Source organism: Branchiostoma floridae, chromosome 15 (genome assembly GCF_000003815.2).
Source record: "Branchiostoma floridae strain S238N-H82 chromosome 15, Bfl_VNyyK, whole genome shotgun sequence".
Classification (NCBI taxonomy): Eukaryota; Metazoa; Chordata; class Leptocardii; order Amphioxiformes; family Branchiostomatidae; genus Branchiostoma; species Branchiostoma floridae.
In genome coordinates, this window is record NC_049993.1 from 2,013,764 (window position 1) to 2,034,272 (window position 20,509).

The 20,509-nt window shown below is 40.7% G+C and overlaps 1 protein-coding gene across 1 annotated transcript; it reads left to right on the forward strand.

Moving 5' to 3' along the window:
• The first annotated feature begins 5,160 nt into the window (after window positions 1-5,160).
• LOC118432343 (allene oxide synthase 1, chloroplastic-like) lies at window positions 5,161-15,284 on the forward strand. Its single transcript, XM_035843895.1, has 7 exons — window positions 5,161-5,230; window positions 11,121-11,715; window positions 12,275-12,635; window positions 13,059-13,460; window positions 14,143-14,339; window positions 14,672-14,841; window positions 15,158-15,284. The coding sequence occupies exons 2-7, from the start codon at window positions 11,132-11,134 to the stop codon at window positions 15,226-15,228; spliced, it is 1,785 nt and encodes a 594-aa protein (XP_035699788.1). The 5' UTR covers window positions 5,161-5,230; window positions 11,121-11,131; the 3' UTR covers window positions 15,229-15,284.
• Window positions 15,285-20,509: the final 5,225 nt, after the last annotated feature.

Sequence of the window (20,509 nt, forward strand, 5' to 3'; positions counted from 1 at the left end):
TCTCCGAGTTGTTCGGTACTGTGCATGGCTGAGTGGTACCAGAAGTTGTAGACTCCGGCCTTCATCTTCTCGGCCACGGCGATGACCGTACAGAAGTCCTCCTCAAGTTTGAGTGACTGGTCGTTCCTGATCCGCTTCAGACTGGGAATCTTCAGCGGCCGCTGCCCACCCTCCCTGCAAAGGCAGAGGGAAATACAATGCTTGCCGACAACTGTTTGCTATTATTCTCGAATGTAAGTTCATTAATAATAGTCATGCATGTACATCAGTGGCCGTTGCCAAGAGCCCAACATAGGTGAAATCGGACGTGCTCTCAAAACCAGGTTCACTTACGTCTCTGTTCCCAGGTACTTGATAAGTGCGAGGGCCTTACGCTCCAGCATGCGACAGAAGTTCCCGATGTACGCCTCACGTACGCCACAGGATGGGTGGAGCTGGAACACCTGGGAAATAAAGGAACACATACATGAGCAAAACGCCTAAAAATAACAGAACACATACATGGGTGGAACATATATGAGTGGTACACCTAAGTGATAAAGGAACACATACATGAGTGGCAAACCTGGGAGATAAAGAAATGCACACATGGGTAGAACACCTGAGAGATATCAGAACACATACGTGGGTGGAACATGTATGAGTGGAACAACTGAGCAATAAAGGAAAACATTAATGAGTGGCAAACCTGGAAGATAAATATACACACATGGGTAGAACACCTGAGAGATAACAGAACACAATCATACATGGGTGGAACATATATGAGTGGAACAACTGAGCAACAAAGGAGAACATAAATGAGTGGCAAACCTGGAAGATAAAGAACACGCACACACACCTGAGAGATAACAGAACACAACCACACATGGGTAGAACATACAGTATATGAGTGGAACACCTGAGAGATAAAGGAACACATGCACAAACCTGGAAGATAAAAAAAAATACACACATGAGAGATAACAAAACACTTACATGGGTAGAACATACATGAGTGGAACACCTGAGAGATAACGGAACACATACATGAGTGGCAAACCTGGGATATAGAGAAACATACATGGGTGGAACACCTGGCAGATAGTAGAACACATAAATGGGTGGAACATAGATGAACACCTGAGAGATAAAGAAAAACATACATGAGTGGCAAACCTGGAAGATAAAGATACAAACATGGGAGAACACATATATGAGTGGAACACCTGAGATATAAAGGAACACATACATGGGTGGAACACATATAAGTGGAACACCTGAGAGATTAAGGAACAAATACAAAGATGTTTTGACACACCTGGATAAAAGAACACATACTAGTGGATATGGAGCACTTTTTAGGGAACACATATTTGAATGCAAATGGAACACTTGGGAGATACATTTAAAGATCAACAAACATATGTGACAATGTTTACTCTATTTCTACCATCAAATACAAGTATAAAAGGGCCTAGCCTTATGACTAATAATGACTTCTACACTGTGTTTTCCATGTTTAATTCGCCTAGAAATCCTATCAATTGTCAGCATAAGTCTTATTTTTGGAATCACTTGCATCCCCACTGAAAAAAAAAGAACGAGAGAAAACGAAAGTACGATCCATCAAGGAGGTTGAATAGGGGCTTTTTCAACCTCCTTGGATCCATAAACCATTACTTCCCTATGCTAGAAATGTTTGAACAAAGGCCTCGTTTTTATCCATAAGCTAAAATACACTCCTGTAAAAAAACATTGAAAAGGATGCAAGTTATAAAATAGAATCTGTCTATTCACACATCCTAGCCAGGCTCTGGCTTGGAAATATGACCATATATGGCATAAGGGGGCGTTTTGTTAGGGAAAGGGCTCAGAACCCTTGTTCCCGTCTTCCGAAAAAAGACCCGATTAAGACTTACAGTTACTCATTTGTATCTACAGTATATACCCATACTAAACTCGTGTGTAACACATAAAGGTATATTACCAGGCACAAGCAAGAAAACAAACAGGTAACGTCTCACATGTCAGGCAGCGGATTCTCCTCGCCATCTGTGTACATTTGTAACGTGAGGATCTCGTGGCGTTGGGCGGAATGGACGTGAAACTGCGTCGTTTGTCGAACCTCAGCGTTGGTGAGGTTAATGAGGGGGATCGGGTAGCGACTGGTTAACACGTCAAACATAGGCAGGTCCAGTCCAGCACTTTTCTTGTCCTATTGTGAATAAGATGATTGATAAACAACTGCCCAGTTATATCACTTCATGGCATTAAATTTCCCCTCCTCCATATGCTATCTTCATCACTCCGTCTCTCTCCCTCCATTGACCGTCCACCCTCCCTTTATCTTATTTCATGACACGCCCTATCTCCATCAATACCTTTTCCAGCCGTCCCTCCATATCTGTTTCTTTCCTCCCCTCTCCATCAATCTAATATAACTGTACCTCTTCTCTCCATCACTACTTCTCCCTCCCTCAATTCTTTCTTCATTCCTTCCATCCCAAAACTCCAGCCTCCCTCAACCATAATCAATTCTCTCTCTCTCCATTAGTCCCTCTCCCTTCTGTTCCATCATTCCCTCCTCTCTCCATCACTCCTCCCTCCATCCCTCATCACTCCATCCTTTATCACTTCCAACTTTCTTCATCATTCCCTTTTGCCCTTCGTGCTTCATCTTTGCTCCATCACTCCCTTTATACCCTCCTCCTTCTATCCTTCTCTCCTTTCTTCATCAGATGCCCCTTCCTGCCCCTTCTATCCCTTCTCCCTCCTTCTTTCCTTTCCTTCCCTCAATCCTTCCCTCCACCATAATCAATTCTCTGTACATTAGTCCCTCTCCCTCCTTCCCTTCTGATCCATTATTCCCTCCTCTCTCCATCTCTTCTCCCTTCCTCCTCAATTACATTTCTCTTCTCTTCATCACTCTCTTCCTCCCTCCCTCCCTCCTCCCCCCATTAGATGCTCCTTCCTTCCCTTTCCACCCCTTCTTCCTCCTTCTTTCCCTCCCTTAATCTTCAATCCTTCCCTCCTCCCTCCATCACTCTTTCTCCCCCTCCATCCTTTCCTCGCATACCTCTATGATTCCTTGTAGTAAGAGATCAGCTTCATACTGGTGCAGAGTTGCACTCTTTACACAAACACGTGATCTCTGTTTTTCTGTGGGACTCAGGAAAGTCGCTAGGGTGTGGATCACCTAGACAATGAAGTCTATCATGATCATATCTGTAAAAATTGAGAAGAAAAGATGGCTTTAAGAGTCCGATGACTGCAAGTTTGGTATTCTATCGGCAGCAAGCTACCAGGAATGATTAGACTGCTTGTAACGCAAACGCATAAGCAAAGATTATTATCCAACATAAATGTTTAACGTTGTACGACAATCTGTTTCTCCACATCTGTAGGTTCATGAATCGATAACCAGTTACTCATTTGGTGATTTCAAGTATAAAATACTGAACTACTTTACATTAAATAAATATAAAGATACTTTTTTAAGTTAGTCTGAATACGGATACAAGTCATCTTTTGTTGAAACCGTAGTGTTGTAACTGAGTCAACAACAGCTGTAAAATGAAAGAAATGCATCCAAAATAACATGTCAGTGTTCTAATGATGTAAACGTTTAATACTTGGTGAAAAATAGGCAAAATGTAACATTGATACTGATGATGGCATGGTGCGGGCACTGTTGGGCCATTGTTGGAGCGAGCTGCTATTCGGCGCCACTCAGGTGACCTCAAGTTTTAGAGGGGGCTGAACTACACAATTTTTTCCTTACATCAAAATCTATCTGCAATCTGAACATTAAGACGATAGCATGTCTTAGCCAAAAGGTACAAAACCGAAAGCTCTTCTGCAGTTCAAAGGTCACATGCTACTTGGCCCCAAATTATCGAAGAACCTCAAGGGAAGGTTAAATAAATGTTAAAAAAGAAGCTCTTCACAATCAGTATCGAAACACCGAAATTTATCCAAAGTTTCAAATTTGACCCAAACTATCCAAAGCAGACTGACACACCAAAATAACATCTCATTTTTGCATGAAGATAATAAAAATAACAATTTTAGCATAGCAAACATCATAATAAGCAAACTTTATAAGTTATAGCAGAAGCTTGCAATTCTCTATATATTAAAGAATGTGAAATATATAGAGAGGGGGGAGAGAAAAGATAGAGAGAAAGTGAAAGCTCTTTCATATCTTTTTCAAAATCAAATAAAAAAATTGCAAAAAGTAGAAATCTACTTACTGTCCCTCCTGTCTCTTTTCAAATTAGTTTTTCCACCACACATCCAACTGCAGTTCACGGGACTGATGACCTTTGTCGTCGTAGAGGCGGATGTAGACGTTTGGATTTGTTCCACAGCCACGGTACTTCCCGGTCTTCGTTTTGACCAATACGTCAATGTCACCAACATCATGTACTTCCTGGGAAATACAAGATTGTGAGGTAGTATCGTTATCTTAAAGAGTCTTACCCAGAAGTTCAGCTGCTCATATAAGAATTCCAGAAATCACACCCTATCTTTCTGGTATTGTGAAACCAGTAATGTGGTTTAGTGGTTTGGTAATTAGCTTATTTCCAAGTACTCTCCAACCAGAGGTTAGGCTCCCGCTGTTTTTTGACGTTTTAGTCGTTTTTATCATGCTTTCTATTTTGTCATGTTTCGTGAAGTCCGCCGGCCAAATCAGGCTTTGACACAGCAAGATGCAATAAAAAATAGAAAGCCCGATACAAAATATAATAAAGTATAAAAATGGTTAAAAACAGCCAGAGCCTAACCTCTGCTTGGAGAGTAATTTTCAAGCAGATATGGGTTATTTTTTTTTTTTTTATTATGTGCTTTCTAACGTACAACAGCTGTCGCGGTGTGTGTGTGTGTGTGTGTGTGTGTGTGTGTGTGTGTGTGTGTGTGTGTGTGTGTGTGTGTGTGTGTGTGTGTGTGTGTGTGTGTGTGTGTGTGTGTGTGTGTTTGCGTGTTCTTGTGTGTGTGTGTGTACGTGACGTGCATGTGTGTGTGTACGTGACGTGCATGGGCAATTTCACCTGTTGGTCAAAGGACACTGACAGATATTTCGCCGTAGGCTATCGTTGGCTTCATTTGGTCCACAACCTGTCTGTTTACTCTGTGTACAGCAGACATATCTGTACGGTATCTTAACAGTAACTGCTGCAGACCAGTTCTATCTCAAGCAGCCAACAAACGTACGCGTGTTACAATACAGTACGGGCAATCAAGCAAGGTAAGCTGGACGTTCTATTACTAAGAGTCTATACCAGACTTCTTGCGCTGGCTTAGGAGAGTATATTGCAATGGCCGGAGGAGTTTGGCTACCGAAGGGTTAGACAAGGTCAGACGGGGGAGTGTTACCCTTCCCGTGGACTGACTCTCCTGGCCAAATACTCCTCTTTGTGCCGATTTGTATGATCCATACCCCTTTAAAAAGGCATAGTGAATGCTAACGGTCTATTCTGTGCTTGCCTGCACGCCAAATACTCTGCTTGAGGAAAGTTTTTTTTCATTGTGAAAGGGGGAGGGAAGTGGCGTCTTGGGCACGTAAACTATGTGTATTTAAGGTCTTTGGAATGTTAAAAATACTTTCAAAGAGAGATAATTTAGTTGCAATAAAAATGAGCAGCTCATGAGGCTACATATTGACGGTCAAAAAGTGGTAAAAAAACACTGGTACCACAGGGCCAAGTTAAGCCAAAGCCGTTTTTAAGCTACACTGAATCAGTCTGGGTCTAAACAACTTGATTTATGGCAAATATGACCCTCCAGCCTCTTTTGCTGCGACAACCCCGCTAAAAACTCGCAAAGTTTGTCCTTGGCAGGGTTTTGTGATCAAGTCAAAGCTTACGGACAGGACGATTGAAGTAGATTTTATTTTGAGATTTTTACCTTTTTAATTATATCGGAGATATCTGAAGCGGCACGGTCTGACATAGGTGTGTCCTTGTGCACACGTAACCTTTCTGACCCTTGCGACAGTCTGTTTAAGGTACCGCCCATGTGCCTTTTGTCTCTTTGAGAATGAGTCATGGCTCTGGAAGTTTTCTGTACCCTCTACACTGTCTGAACTTCTGAGGAAAAAATCTTGAGATCTTTTCCAAGAATCTTGAGACTTAATATGATGATCTCAAGATTCTCAGGAAAAAATGATTGGACAGTGTGTAATCTCATGACCATAAATATGATCAAAATATTATACATGTGACAATACTGGAGTTTGTAACGAAAGGGGATCTAGTAGGAGAATTCATTTTCAAACATGCTTCAAAACGTATCAGGCAATTAAACTTCAGTTGACCTTAATATCAGTCATTGACCCCTAACAGCCCGTGTACACAGTTACTCCAATTCCATGGCGCCGGTGTGACAACGCCCGGGTTTTACTTTGCTACTAAAACCTTTGAATTTTTATTCGGGCTTCGATGTCATGATCACAAAATTAAATCATTAGTTTTAAACGTGTATGTATTAAACAGAAATTAGGTATTAAGTGATGAAAATGTATTCAAGGCTATAAAACATTAGAAATGGATTCATTTCGAGTGTTAAGTCTGTGTTATCTTCCTCTCTTTGCAGATAGTATGCATAGTAATCATTAAAGCCTGGTTGACAATAGTGGTCTGTCTGCTAAGAGCTACACTATGACACTGGGGCACCAAACGAGCTGGAAGGAAAGTCTGCCTTGGGACGTCCGGTTCTGTGTGTTATTGTCTCTGTTCGGTTATGTAAGAACGAAGATGGCCCCGCGCGTGAAATCCGGACTGAAGCTTTCTGCCCCCACCCCCAGCCACACACACACACACACACACACGTACACACACACACACACACACACACGTACACACACACACACACACACACACACACACACACACGCACACAATGTAAAAAAATGCTGTTTGAGAGACTAAATTTGCTTTACAATAGATTTTATCCTGTTTTTCTACTTGTCTGAGCAGGCTAGTTCAATATGGTGCGACCTGGCCGTGTCAAGGTAAGTGAGTTCAAGGACCTTAATGACGTCTCACTTCGGGGAAGGGCGGAAAGGGTCGTTTACATGCGGATTCAAAGAAATACTTTGGGATAGGCTGGAATCAATCGTAGTCTTTGTCTAATTCACCTCTCTAATCGAAAAGTCAAGCAGAAGGATGTCACGCGCGGGGTCATCTTCATGTGACCCCATCTTACACTGTTCTTACTACCTCGATATGTGGAAAGGGGTAGAAAAGATCGTGTGAATTACGATTCAAAAAAAAAAAATTGTTAATCAACTGGATATGGTTTTGTCAGTGACACTGAAGTGACCTAGAATAAACAGTTCTTTTATACTCCGTCTTTGAATGAAGACAATTCCAGTCGTCCAATAGGAAACGTTTCAAGACTATTCAGACTGAAGACAATTTGGATTCCAAAGGGAACAAAGGTGAGGCAAGGCTAAGACGCAGTTCATGCAAATGAGTCAATTAGCTCCTGTTGTTTTAGTTACAGGAGCTAAAGGTTTTGTTGCGGGGGTGGGAGTGGTGGTGTGTGTGCTATGTCCCAAGTGCCATAAAGTTCCATGCGTAGCCCCCCATTTCTGTTGAGGGTCGGATTGTACATTCTCTCATACGAGGGGCATTCAATAAGTAATGTCCCTGACCCATTTCCCATAGCAGGAGATTAATGAAACTTGGCACAGTTATTAGTCTTTCTCTTCATAGGAACCACCCAGAGTTTTGCATTTCTCCCATCATTTGATGTAGCTCTGGACACCGTTCTTGTAGGACATCCCAGGTTGGTCCTCCGACAGATGCCTCATCAATGGCAGAAGAGGGACGACCAGGTCTGGGAGCTGTTTCCACAGACTTCCGACCTTGTTTGAATTCAGGATGCCAGCGTTTTACAAGGTCATATGATGGGGCATCATCACCATAAGTTTTTTTTTCATTTCATCAAAAGTCCCCTTTGGTGTGCGTCCTTTCAAATACAAAAACCGGATCACTGCGTGACACTCAACTGGTTCCATTTCACACCTGGTCCATTTCGCACCTGACTAAGTTCAAACACCAGTAAATCAGTAACCACAATTAGTTCAGAGCTGTTTTTTGCAACATTAGCCATAGAGATATGACTCATTACACATGCAAAATGTCATCTAGATCAAACAACTGGAAGTGGGTCAGGGACATTACTTATTGAATGCCCCTCGTATATGGCCTCTCTTACTCCCGTTCAAACCAGCGGGCTTCACGGTCCAGGATGTCGGTGGATTGGAGGTTGAAGGAATGTCCTTGGTTGTATCCTAGGTGGTTGTAAATAGCAGAAGTGTTGCCGTTGGCCCTGGGTTTGCAATGTTATTGATACCTTGCCTTTAGTGGCCGGCTAGTCTCACCAATGTATGTGTTGTTACAGTTCGGTTCTTCGCATTTGAGTCTGTAGATTACATTGGCCTTAGTACCGTTTTGTGGTCTGTCTTTTGGATGTACCAGTTTGTGTCGGAGGGTTGAGTGAGGTTTGAAATTAGTGGCGATGTTGAAGTTTTGGAAGATCCGTCTGAGTTTTTCCGAAACTCCTTGAACATAGGGGATGGTAATGTTGGCTTTCTTTCTGTCGGTCAATGGTTGCACTTGGCTGTTTTCTTTTAGTGGTCCGAGGGTTTAAGAGGTTTGTTGAAGGTCCAGTTTTGGTAGCCAGATTTGGTCAATGCACTTCGGAGATGTTTGTGTTCCTCTGTTTTGGCTTTGTCCGAGGAAATAATGCTGTCTGCCCTGTGATACAGGTTTTTATCACTGCCAGTTTGTGTTTCAAAGGGTGGCGAGAGTCAAAGGCCAGATATCGGTCAGTGTGCGTCGGTTTCCTGTACACTTCGAACTGAAGGCTGCCCTCTTTCTCTATGATAGTTTTGGTGTCTAGGAAGGAGGGCATGTTGTCGTGACTTGACTCCTGTGTGAACTTGACGTTCTTATCTACTTGGTTGATGTGGTCAAAGAAGTCATCAGCTACTCTCTGTTTTAGCTTGCAGTATGTGTCATCTACATAGCGAAACCAGTTGAGTGAGGGAGTGTCCTTGAAAGTACTGATAGCCTTCTCTTAAAAACTTCTCCATGTAGAGGTTTACAACGATGGGCGACACTGGTGATCCCATAGCACAGCCGTGCAGTTGTTGGTAGAACTGTCCTTTGAAAGTGAAATAGGTCCACAATAGGCAAAGATCTAGCAGTTTGCACAGTTGTTCTGGAGATAGCTTGGTTCTGTCTGTTAGTGTGCTGTCAGCCTCCAGGGTTTCCTTGACTACCGAGACAACGTCCTTAGGAGGTATGCAAGTGAAAAGCGAACAGACATCGTAAAAAGTGATGATTTCATCATCTTCTACCCGGAGATCTTTGATCTTGTTAACAAAGTCTGCACTTTTCTGAACATGGTATTGAGACTTTCCCACTAAAGGTCCTAGGATCTTAGCTAGAAATGTTGCTAACTCGTATGTGACTGATCCTATGCTGGACACTATGGGGCGTAGGGGAACATCCTGTTTGTGGATTTTGGGAAGGCCGTAGAAGGTTGGGGATTGTTCCGAAGTGGGGTAAAGTTTTAGATAGGTGGCACGGTCAATTTCTTCTTCCTTGTTTTGCAATCCCTTTAAACTGGGTGGTGGGGTCCTTTTTCAAAGGCGCGTAGGTGTTTTTGTCCCCTAATAGATCTTTTACCTTTCTGTCGTACTGTTCCCTGTCTAAGACTACTGTGCATGTCCCCTTGTCTGCTGGCAGAATTGCTATGACTTGATTGGTAGCCAAATCTTTGAAAGCAGTTTGTTCTTCCCGAGTGATGTTGCTGGGAGGGGGGTTTGAAACTTTCAAAGTGGCAGCTTGTTTGGCGCGTAAGGCTTCAGTCTGTCTTTGTGGCAACCGGGCACGGTGTATTGCTGACTCAGTTTCAGTGACAATGTCTATGCAGGGGATTTTGTTAGGTTTTACTGCAGAATTTAGGCACTTAGACAGCAGGGATTTCTCTGGTTCTGTAACTGGGGTTTTAGAACTGTTTGATCTCCAATCGGGGGCCCTATCTGCACGACTGTTCCCTTCCTTTTGTAGTAGACGTTCAAATTTGGCCTTCTGTCTGGCTTCCCCCTCCTCATTTTGGGCTTGTTGTCCCCGTGTTACAAAAACTTCAGTGTCAGAAAAGGTGTTCTTTGATAGTTGTTCCCTCAGCAGTTTTTCAAGTTAAGTTTTCCTGTCATTGAGACCATCCAATTTGTAGTTCATATGGCTCACCATTTCGTTGATTAGCTTCCTTTCAGCGTTGCGAATGATACTGTTGGCCTTGAATCCTTTGGTGGGGGTTTTTTGACGTAAACTGATAGGAGTAACATTTATCTTGAGGCTGCGCAAGTTGAAGCGAAGATGGTTCCTGTAGTCCGCAATCTTCCTGCTCGTCTTCTCCAGGTCTGTCACTGATTTCAGGCCAAACTTACCGTACTGATCCAAGCTACATCGATGTAGGTTAGACATCCAGGTAATAAGATACGCCAAAAATAAGTTACTCGACTCACATGGCACAATCTGGATACGTGTTAGCCAATCGTGAGTCCAACATAGACTGAAACAAAACGCGAGGTCGACCCAAATATAGAAACATGAGGAAACATTGACGTGTATAATTACTGCTTTTGGTCCTGTCAATCACGATTATTTACGGCATCGACAGTACGCCAATGGGTATCCCGTTTGCGTCCTTGTTTCCGACGAAAAGGGGAAAGGCCGCTCTTGGGATACAGCAGGGATTTTTGGGTGGCGGATATCTTTTAGGTTAGAGAGCAAGTGTGACTTTATGCTCTCTCATTTTAACGGTGCCATAATCCATGATCGGTTTCTATAGCCACAGTTTGGTCACTCATTTGGTGGTAATAGGAATCCACAATGATTTATGAAACTGTATACACACCAGAGTGGGTCATTAATCGTACTGTTATGTATACATTTTCATAAATGAATGTACCATGTACCATCAGGCCCTAATAACACTTTTGCATGTAGCTATATATAGGTGTATTCAAGTCCTTATGAGTCCAAATCACTATCGATGTGTTCTGACAACGTTGATTGTTACATCTAATAAAACACCATATCGTTTTTTTTTTCTTATAGGAGGAGTAATAATGGGTAACGCATTTGGATATCTGAACTGGCTGAAGAGCAACAATCAGGCGTTCGCACCTGATCGCACTGAAGACTTCGTGGAGAAAAACATCGGATTTCCGTGTCACGTAGTGACCGGGAACAAGGCCGTGCAGTCCGTATTTGACATCGATCTTTTCAAAAAGGAGGAATTTTATTTTGGCCAAATAGAAGTCCGGAAGGACTTTACGGAAGGGGTCTGTCCAAGCATCACGTCCAACGGTAAAATCCACGAGAGGAACAAGGCGCTTATGATGGACGTCATCGCTGGAGCTTACAAAGAGATCCCGACCTCAACAGCAAATGCCGTGCTGTCCAACATCGCCAGGTGGGGACGCAGACCGACCAAATTCGAATCAAAGTTGTTTGCAGTGTCAGCTGGAGCTCTCCTTCCCACCATCTTCGGGAAATCAGCACATTTCAATGCTGAGGGAATCGAGCTCTATATCACTGGTTCGACTGAATTAAGACCAGAATGCTTGGCAGCATTGTTGGAGGAAAATGACCTTATTGAGGGGCGTCCGGCAATGGCCTACATCCTCGAGAAAATGAAAACATCAGAGAGGTAGGTGTCGGAGACTTTGTCTTTATCAGATATTAAAATATCTATTTATGTTTGCAATAGGTAAAACATATTACCCCTATTTGCTAGTATTCTACTCATTTTCTTCCTAGTTCGTTGTTCTTCTTTAGCCGTGATTTTTACGGGGAAGATACCATGCAGTTCTTGTCTAGTAGTACGTTCAAATACTTGGTAATATAGTTCTAACTTTCCTTAAAATGCTCATAATACATGTATAGCACAAAAATGCATAGACCAATAATGCTTTTTTTAATTGTATGGCTAAAATTATAACAAAATATGTTTATTATCGGAGTAATATAACAAAGCAATCCAGTGACATGAGTTATGTCAATGTCCCTAGTTTTTGGTGACGCCTCAGAGGCGAACCTAATAGTATAGTGTTGTGTGAAACTAGCTTGAGAAAAATCAAGAGGGAAACATCCTGCGCTTTCTCGAAAATGTTGCGCCCTTTTCAAGTCTTTTTTTGGACTTATAGGGATACAAATGACGACACGTACGTTCAAATCTTCTTCAATAGTTTTTTTTTTAATATTCAAAGGTACCACCAGCTGATTGATCTTGGCAAATCTCATGGATTCGGGGAGGCAGAGACAACGGGGCAGCTGCTCTTTACAATAATGTTCAACGGTGTTGCCGGCATGGCAGTAAACCTGGTGCCGTCCTTCGCCCGCTTGGACACCATCAGCGCGGAAGACCGAGAGGAGCTACGGGAAGAGGCGCTTGCCGCCCTGAAGAAACATGGAGGCCTGACCCACGAGGCTCTGGCGGAGATGCCGAAAATAGAAAGCTTTGTGCTGGAAGTGCTGCGAGCTTGTCCAGCTCCGGACTTCTGGAGCACCATTGCTACACGTCCAACGACTGTCAAGTACTCAACAGAGAGTGGACCGCAGGAGGTTGAGGTGAGTGACAAACGTTGTACTCACAGGTATAAGGCAAATAAGTATGAACACACCAAAGATTACAAATACGTATACACATACACACACGACTACAAACGTATGAACGAACGCGCACACACACAAACACACACACACACACAAACACACACACTAGCATACATACCTTCACAAACACCAAACGGACACAAACACAGAGACGATCGCATTCAAACACACACAAACACACACAGAAACACGGACGTACGAACGCAAACACACACAGGCAAGACGAAAGCGTGCACACGCACGGACGCACAGACACACACGCATGCACTGATTAGCCTAAGGGTGAAAAATACCCTTTTGGCCGAAAGCTATTTTTGTTATTTTTTTTTAAATAATGTATCGTCAAGCTATTACATGTTCTCTTGTCCTTATTTCAAGATAAAAGCAGGCGAACGTGTGTATGCAAGTTCCTACTGGGCACTGAGGGACCCTGCTGTCTTTGACAAGCCAGACAACTTCATGTGGCGTAGGTTTCTCGGCCCTGAGGGTAAAGCTCGCAGGGAACACCACGTCACATTTCACGGCCGGCTCATCGACACACCCGCGGCCAACAACCACATGTGCCCGGGTAAAGACGTCGGACTTTCGGTCATCAAAGGCAGCATCGCCGTTCTCAACACCTTCTTTGGATGGGAGCTCGAGGAGCCGCCAGTGTGGACCGGGACGAAGGCAGCTCGTTTGGGGCAGCCTGACAACGAAGTCAACATCAATTCATTCTGGTTGCAACACCCCAATGACTTGAAAGCGGTTTTTCCATCCTACTTTGATGACATCATTGACGTAAGTTGTCAATTTTGATATATATTCTTTGGCTAGTAGCTTATGCTACGGTTACATATATACCTCTCTCCAAAATATTATTAAAAGTTTTATGCAAATTAACTTTTATTAAAATAACTTCTAACTGCTATTCACACTTAAGCCCAAAAATGAATCTTAGAAAATCCCGCCATGCAATGGTGGACTATTTCAGTGCACTCAATGTAGGAAAGTTTCAGACCAGTCGCCCAAAAAATTTTCGCTAAAAACGAATCATAACCCGTCCAAAGCTGAATGAAAAAAAAGATACGTGCAAAAATGGAATCTTCCTGTGGTATCCCTATGAGGAGCAATCCAAAAATAATTCCGCTAAAATAGGACTCTGACATAATCACCAAAGTCACCAAAAATTAAATTTAAAAATACTCCCCCCCCCCCCCGGTGCAAGAATGGACTCTTCCAGCACATCTCATGTAAATCGATGCTTTGATGATTATATTACGGCGTCTATTTGTCGCCTTGTGCCTGGTTGATTTTAACTCCAGTTTTAAACAAATAACTTCTGGTTGACACTAGCTCCAGCTATATTCTAGATCCATATTTTTGCGGTCGTCTTCGTAGGTATTGACCATTTCATTTATAGATTAATACTAGTACTGGTGTATGATCTTATTTGACCGTCTTACCTTGTATTTGTGCACAGGGACTGAATAAAAACCCGGACGACAGTGATGTTGCAGGAATTGACGTTCTCGTTAAAACGAAGACTGGGAAGTACCGTGGCTCTGGAACAAATTCAAACGTCTACATCCGCCTCTACGACGACAAAGGTCATCAGTCCCGTGAGCTGAAGTTGGATGTGTGGTGGAAAAACGACTTTGAAAAGGGACAGAAGGGACAGTAAGTAGATCTCTACATTCTGTAAGTTTCGAATGAAATAGGTAAACAAATATTAGAGTTGAAGGCATAGGCCTCTCTCATTCTTTCCCTTCCCTCTTTCTGTCTCTCCCCCTCCCTCGTCGGTCCCACTCACCCCCCCCCCCATATGCTATGGTCTTGATGTTTTGGTGGCAAATATATTTTTGATGTAAGGAATATATGTTGTACGGGCCTCCTTGCAGCCTACTCTGGAATTGCAGGGGGATTTCTGTAAAGAAAAAAGAAAAGTTTTGTAGTAGCAACTGCTGCTGAACTTCGTGGATCTAATAGACTACCACATTTACCTTTTCCAGGTACAAACTGAAGGATGTAAAAGTGGCTGCCCCAATTGTGAAGATAGAGCTGTTTCGGGATGGGTGCCACCCTGATGACGACTGGTACTGTGAGTCCGTCTCTGTCCAACTCAACCCCGACAACAAAGGACCTACATACGACTTCCCTGTGAACCGTTGGATCAGGAAAAGTGCGTATCTTCGATATTTGAATAGATGAAAATGCATGCGTCCCTGTCTCTGATACAGTATTAGATCAATGAAGGTGCATGGATGTGTTCCTACATTTGTACACTACTTTTGTTTTGCCTGATATATAACCTATATATATTGCGTGTGTTTGAGTGAATAAGAAATTGGTTTACCCGTTGTTTTGTATATATATATATATATATATATATATAATTAAACATAGATTATGCTAAGATTCTTTATAAATGGAACATTATTTTTACTTATGCTGTTTGTTATTGTAGCTTATTAACTGTTTCCTATGTCCATCAACAGATGATCACGTGTGGCTGAGTCCCGGTGGATGTGAGTCTTCACAGGATGACGTGAAACCCAAAGATGGCTAGGATGAACTTCTGGTGATGAACAAAGCACCATCAAGTCTATAAATCAGACGAATAACGAGACCCTTTTGACAAATACTTCATTTACACCGACATTTGGATGACCGCCTGTCACCTTCATGTGTGCAATTCTGAACTGTAGCGCTAGGTGTCACTGTTTACAATTGGAAATGCAAAATTGGGAATGCGATCACTAACGTAAAGAAATAAAGCATTTACAAGTCACTGCGCGCGTAAAAATACTTTTGTTACGTCAGCTGGAACTATAAGCAGCTTCACATAGTACAATGTGAATCAGTCAGCATTCTCTGAGGAAGGTGACGGACGGTAACCAAAACGTCTGTGAAAATAAAGCAAGGGTTGTAAAAGGTCTTTTCTCAATATGCAACAGGTTCGAAATCATTGTTGTCATTTTTTTCCAGTTAACGCCTTTAGAATATCAAAAGGCAAATGGCGAGAAAAAACAAGGGTCCACTCTGATCAAAGCTTTATGGGTCGAGTTCATCATGCTACAGATTTTTTATATGTGTGATATGTTATACTATCTTTAATCCACCTCATCTAATCATTTAATAGATATCACTTGCAAAGTAATGATCATAATTTTTCAATTTTCGGTAGATATTCGAGAGTAAGCGATATTAATCGAAAGCTAGAGTTATTTTTTTTTATTGACCAACCATAGTTTGTAACACTCTATATCATATATACGGGATTTGTTTCTTTCTAGCTGTTGATGAGCTACTCAGTAAGAAGCTCTATCATGTGGGGACTTTAGTGTGGTAAATTAGGCGTTTAGAGCGGTCTCACTAAATACCGAAAACAACCGAAAACAACTTGACATCTACCGAAAACAACCGAAAACAACCCGTAAAATACAGAAAACAATGAAAACAATTTGATATCTACCGAAACAACTCCATAAATACCGAAAACACCTTAATGAATACTGAAACAACTCAATAAGTACCGAAAACAACTCAAAACATCCTAAAACACGCATGAGCAACCGATCAGAACTCCAAAACAGCCGGAAAATGACTCTTAAACAACTACTTATTGCTATTTTATTTTCATCTACTCGTTACTATCCCTTGCATTCTTTTCTCCTTGGCCGAGGGAGAGAATGGGGTGATTCTGGAGGATATTTGCAGCAAAGGGGAAGTAGACTGTGGAAACACCTTTCTATCACACACTGTTTTATTTTGATCATTTAGTTTAATCCAGAATAAGGGGCCTCTGTGGCAATACACGTTTGCGGTTTGTCCATTTAAACCGATTTGTTGTGATAGCGGAATGCGTTAAAATTGAGCAAGAAATGTTCTAGATTGTTTTGGTTGATAGAAGAAAATGTAGTACACATGAGGTAAATGCGCAGCAGGCAGATTCAACAATAATTGATAAGCAAACCTATTTTCGAAGCAGTTTTGTCGGGGGATAGTAGTGACTGCGATTTCATGTTGGGGCCACTACTACACCCCCGCTCGACCGTAACCTCTGCTTGGAGTTACACAATAGATGCCAAGTAGTATAGATATCCATTGATGAGTTTGCGAGTTAACCAAGCAGTCCCCGTTTATAATATACAGAATACTTACAGGATCCGTGAATCTGAAATCGAACATTAATATTTTCCAAAAGGCAAAGGAGATCGTTGACTCTATTATTACTAATATTGTATTAATAACATTGGTCGTCCTAGCCTAACTTCTGTCCAAAATAAAATCAAAATTATTAAATAATAACCCATTGAAATGATTGTCTGTTGTTTATGGTTGTGTCGAGTTGTTTTCGGTAGTTAAAAGTTGTTTTCGGTTGTTTTCGGTAGTTAAAAGTTGTTTTCGGTATTTAGTGAAAGTTGTTTTCGGTTGTTTTCGGTTGTTTTCGGTAATTAGTGAAAGTTGTTTTCGGTTGTTTTCGGTATTTAGTGAAAGTTGTTTTCGGTTGTTTTCGGTATTTAGTGAGACCCGTTTAGAGTATGTTTTCGTATGAATTATACATGTGCATGTTAGAAATGGAGAATCGCGATCTAGACATTGGTGTGTTTTATTGGGAGGGGTGTCAGTTTTTCAATAGGTTCTATGATTTAAAGTTTGATACAAGTGTTGTTGGTGGAGTAGTAGGATAACTTGTTTACTTTATCTTGAGGGGTCTATCATAGATTGTAACTTACATGTCTCTACTACTCGTACACGGTGAATTCAGTACCTCATTAGCAAAACAGCCTGTTATACTTTAGCTTTTACTAGGCCCCACAACTGGCTGGAAAAATCGACTAAAATGTATGAATACACCATCCCTTTTGTATGCTGCATTCCGGTCTTTATTAAAAGAGGGTCTCTTTTAATTTGACACTTACTTCACGTTACTTGTATATATTACTGGCGAATGACGTATCTATATATCTCATTAGTTGAATAGCCTGTTCTGAATGCCATTGCCTCTACCAAATTCCACAGGTCGCTGAAAAACAGTAGAAATTGACCAAACAGATAGGTAACATGCTAAAAGAGGTAGTAGGTCAGGGATTACAGTTAGCAAGAAATTGGCCAGGGGACCAATACAATGCCAGGGTAGCAAGCTGTCGAGGGGGTTGGGGGGTGGGGCAGCTTCCAATTGGGTCCCTAGCTGTTGAGCTGTTCATTTAAGACAGCTAACTCATCTGGTATTTTATTTGCTATTTTGTCAGCAATCCATGGAGCCTAGTAGAGGTACTGGAAGACAACCTACTGCATGTATATCTGCCTGGCAGGAACGTAAAAAAATCGGTTGAATTGTCATAGTGCAAAAAATTAAGTAAGGGTATATAGTATCTCATGTATTATTCTTAGACTTTGGTGGCGGTAAACTGGCAGTATATATCAGCAATTGTCATTAACCATTTCTTGTAAACGCAGTATTTACGGGTCAGCAAACTTAATAAATATGACAAAGTGGTGGAATCAAATACTTTGTTGGGTGTCACATACACACACACTCTTACACATACACAAACAAAAACACACACAACAATACTTAAGATATCTTGATTACTCTCAAAGCAGCACACCTATACTTAAGATATCGTGATTACTCTCCAAGCAGAGGTTGGTGGAAAAAGCGTGACCTTTTACTTTCATTCGTATTTTATCGAAAAAAAAACGGATGAAAGGAAAATGTCACTTTTTTTTCACCAACCTCTGAAGAGTAATACTTTTAGAAATCCTCTCACTGTATTAGTCTATTTCGTAATCTCTAAAATGAAATGAAAATGGCATGGAGCACAGAAACAACATTGCTTTTATGTTCAATGTAATGAAAGTCTTGAGTGTCTACATCATCATAAAATGTTTTTTTCATGTTTGCTGAGGGGACACCAATCCCTTTGTTTTGTTATCAAATAAACGACAATTTGTTGAAATGGCCAATCAACATCGAAAAAAATAATAGTTATAGGTTCACACAATTTCAGAAACTTAAAATTGTTAACTCCTTTTCGCGGACAAATATTTTCATGTTGACCTTTTCCTGCAATTTTTTCTAAAATTCAGAGAAAAATTAATTGAAATGGTGTTTCCTAACATTTCGAAAACAGAAAGTTCATTATAAAACTCTTCGAGGAAAGTAATTCAAATTTCAAATTCAAATCTAGGCTTTGCCACGTCGATTAGATCATATGAATTACATTATTGCCCGTAATTTTAGGTCACATTCTTTAACCATAATGTAAATCATACAAAGGAGCAGAAAAATTAGCCAATGCATGCTGTAGAATACAAAAAAATAAAAAGACAAAAACATATGTCATAAAACTTTAATATCCATTCCAAGTACAAACAAAACCATGTGAAAGAACATAGATATCGAATCAATTGTTCAGTTGACCATAGATTGTGTGTTTAGTCATATGTTTAACCTTCCAAACAATTATATTTCATAGTTATGGCAGTTTGTTTAACAAACTTTTCTTTCGTTCGCTAGTTTGCATTAGTTTTTTTCTTATAAGAGGATATATTCATATAGTCAAATAAACGTTGCCTAAAATTGAAAAATTATTTTCTTTATGCTTGTATTATTCAAAATTTTAAATAGCTTGACTGGAAAAGATTCCTACAATTTTACAGCTTCTGCAGAAGCTTGTGTCTTTTTAGGATAATACCATATGATTGTTTGAACATTTCTTGCCGTGATGTTTGCATACTAATAAACATCTATCATGTACCAAATATATTACACCAGGGATGATTATGGTTTGAATAAATAGAAATTAGGTCTAAGGGAAAATACTGTGATAACGGTTTGGTCCTGCAAAATTACGATCGGTAGTTTCGATCTTATTTTAGGTCAAAGTGTATCAAATTAAAATCATACAGATATGCATTGTACAGGCACAAATATATTGATAAACTGCACAAAGTAGTGAAATGTTTACTACACTTTCCTCTGTGATCTGTTCAAACTACACGTCTGTTTATATATATCATAAAATATAAGAAGTCTGCTTTTAATCTTATTACTTATGATCAGATGACGAATGGAAAATTCCATATCCTGACAAGCGGCCAACCTCCAAAAATGCTACGGTTGGAAGTTGTTCCTTCTGTTGGTTGAGTTATTGGAAACACAGCAATTTTACTAGGCCCGTGCATAGGCTTACATTTACTATGCTTTTAAAGGTAACCAGTCTTATTTTTTTTCGGTTACAAGTTCATTACTACTCAATATTCAGCAAGTTGTATCAATATCAGCTCTTCCGTAAATAGACTACACATGTGTCAGTTTGGATTTTTTTTCAATGCTTTACCACTTTTCTCCTTTGAACGCAACATGAGTTGTTAAACGTTTTACATTAATTCTATAACTGACAAAATTCTTAGGCCACAACAATTTATATCTTTGGTTTCTAGACATTTGAAAGCAATTCTATAGCAACAGGACATTGTAAAAAAGCTTTAACTTGTTAAATTGTATTTTCGACTGCGCAAAAGCATATTCTTTAAATGGATTGGCTTTTGGATCTGTTCGCTTGGCATCGAGGTGCCACTGCAAAAGTTCATTCTTACAAAGACACACTGTTGGATATTCACTTTTCATTGAAGTGGTTCTGATAAAAACATAAACATGACAAAAATAAAATTGGAATCAATGAATGATACTTCATGTATGAATTGCATGTGTGGAAAAGTCCATTCTTGTGGTGGGAGTTAAATTGGTAAAGATATATTTCGTATTGCAATGTCATTTCGATAGATATCAGAATAAACAAATCAGAATAAACAAATCTGCTATTACCATTAAAATATTT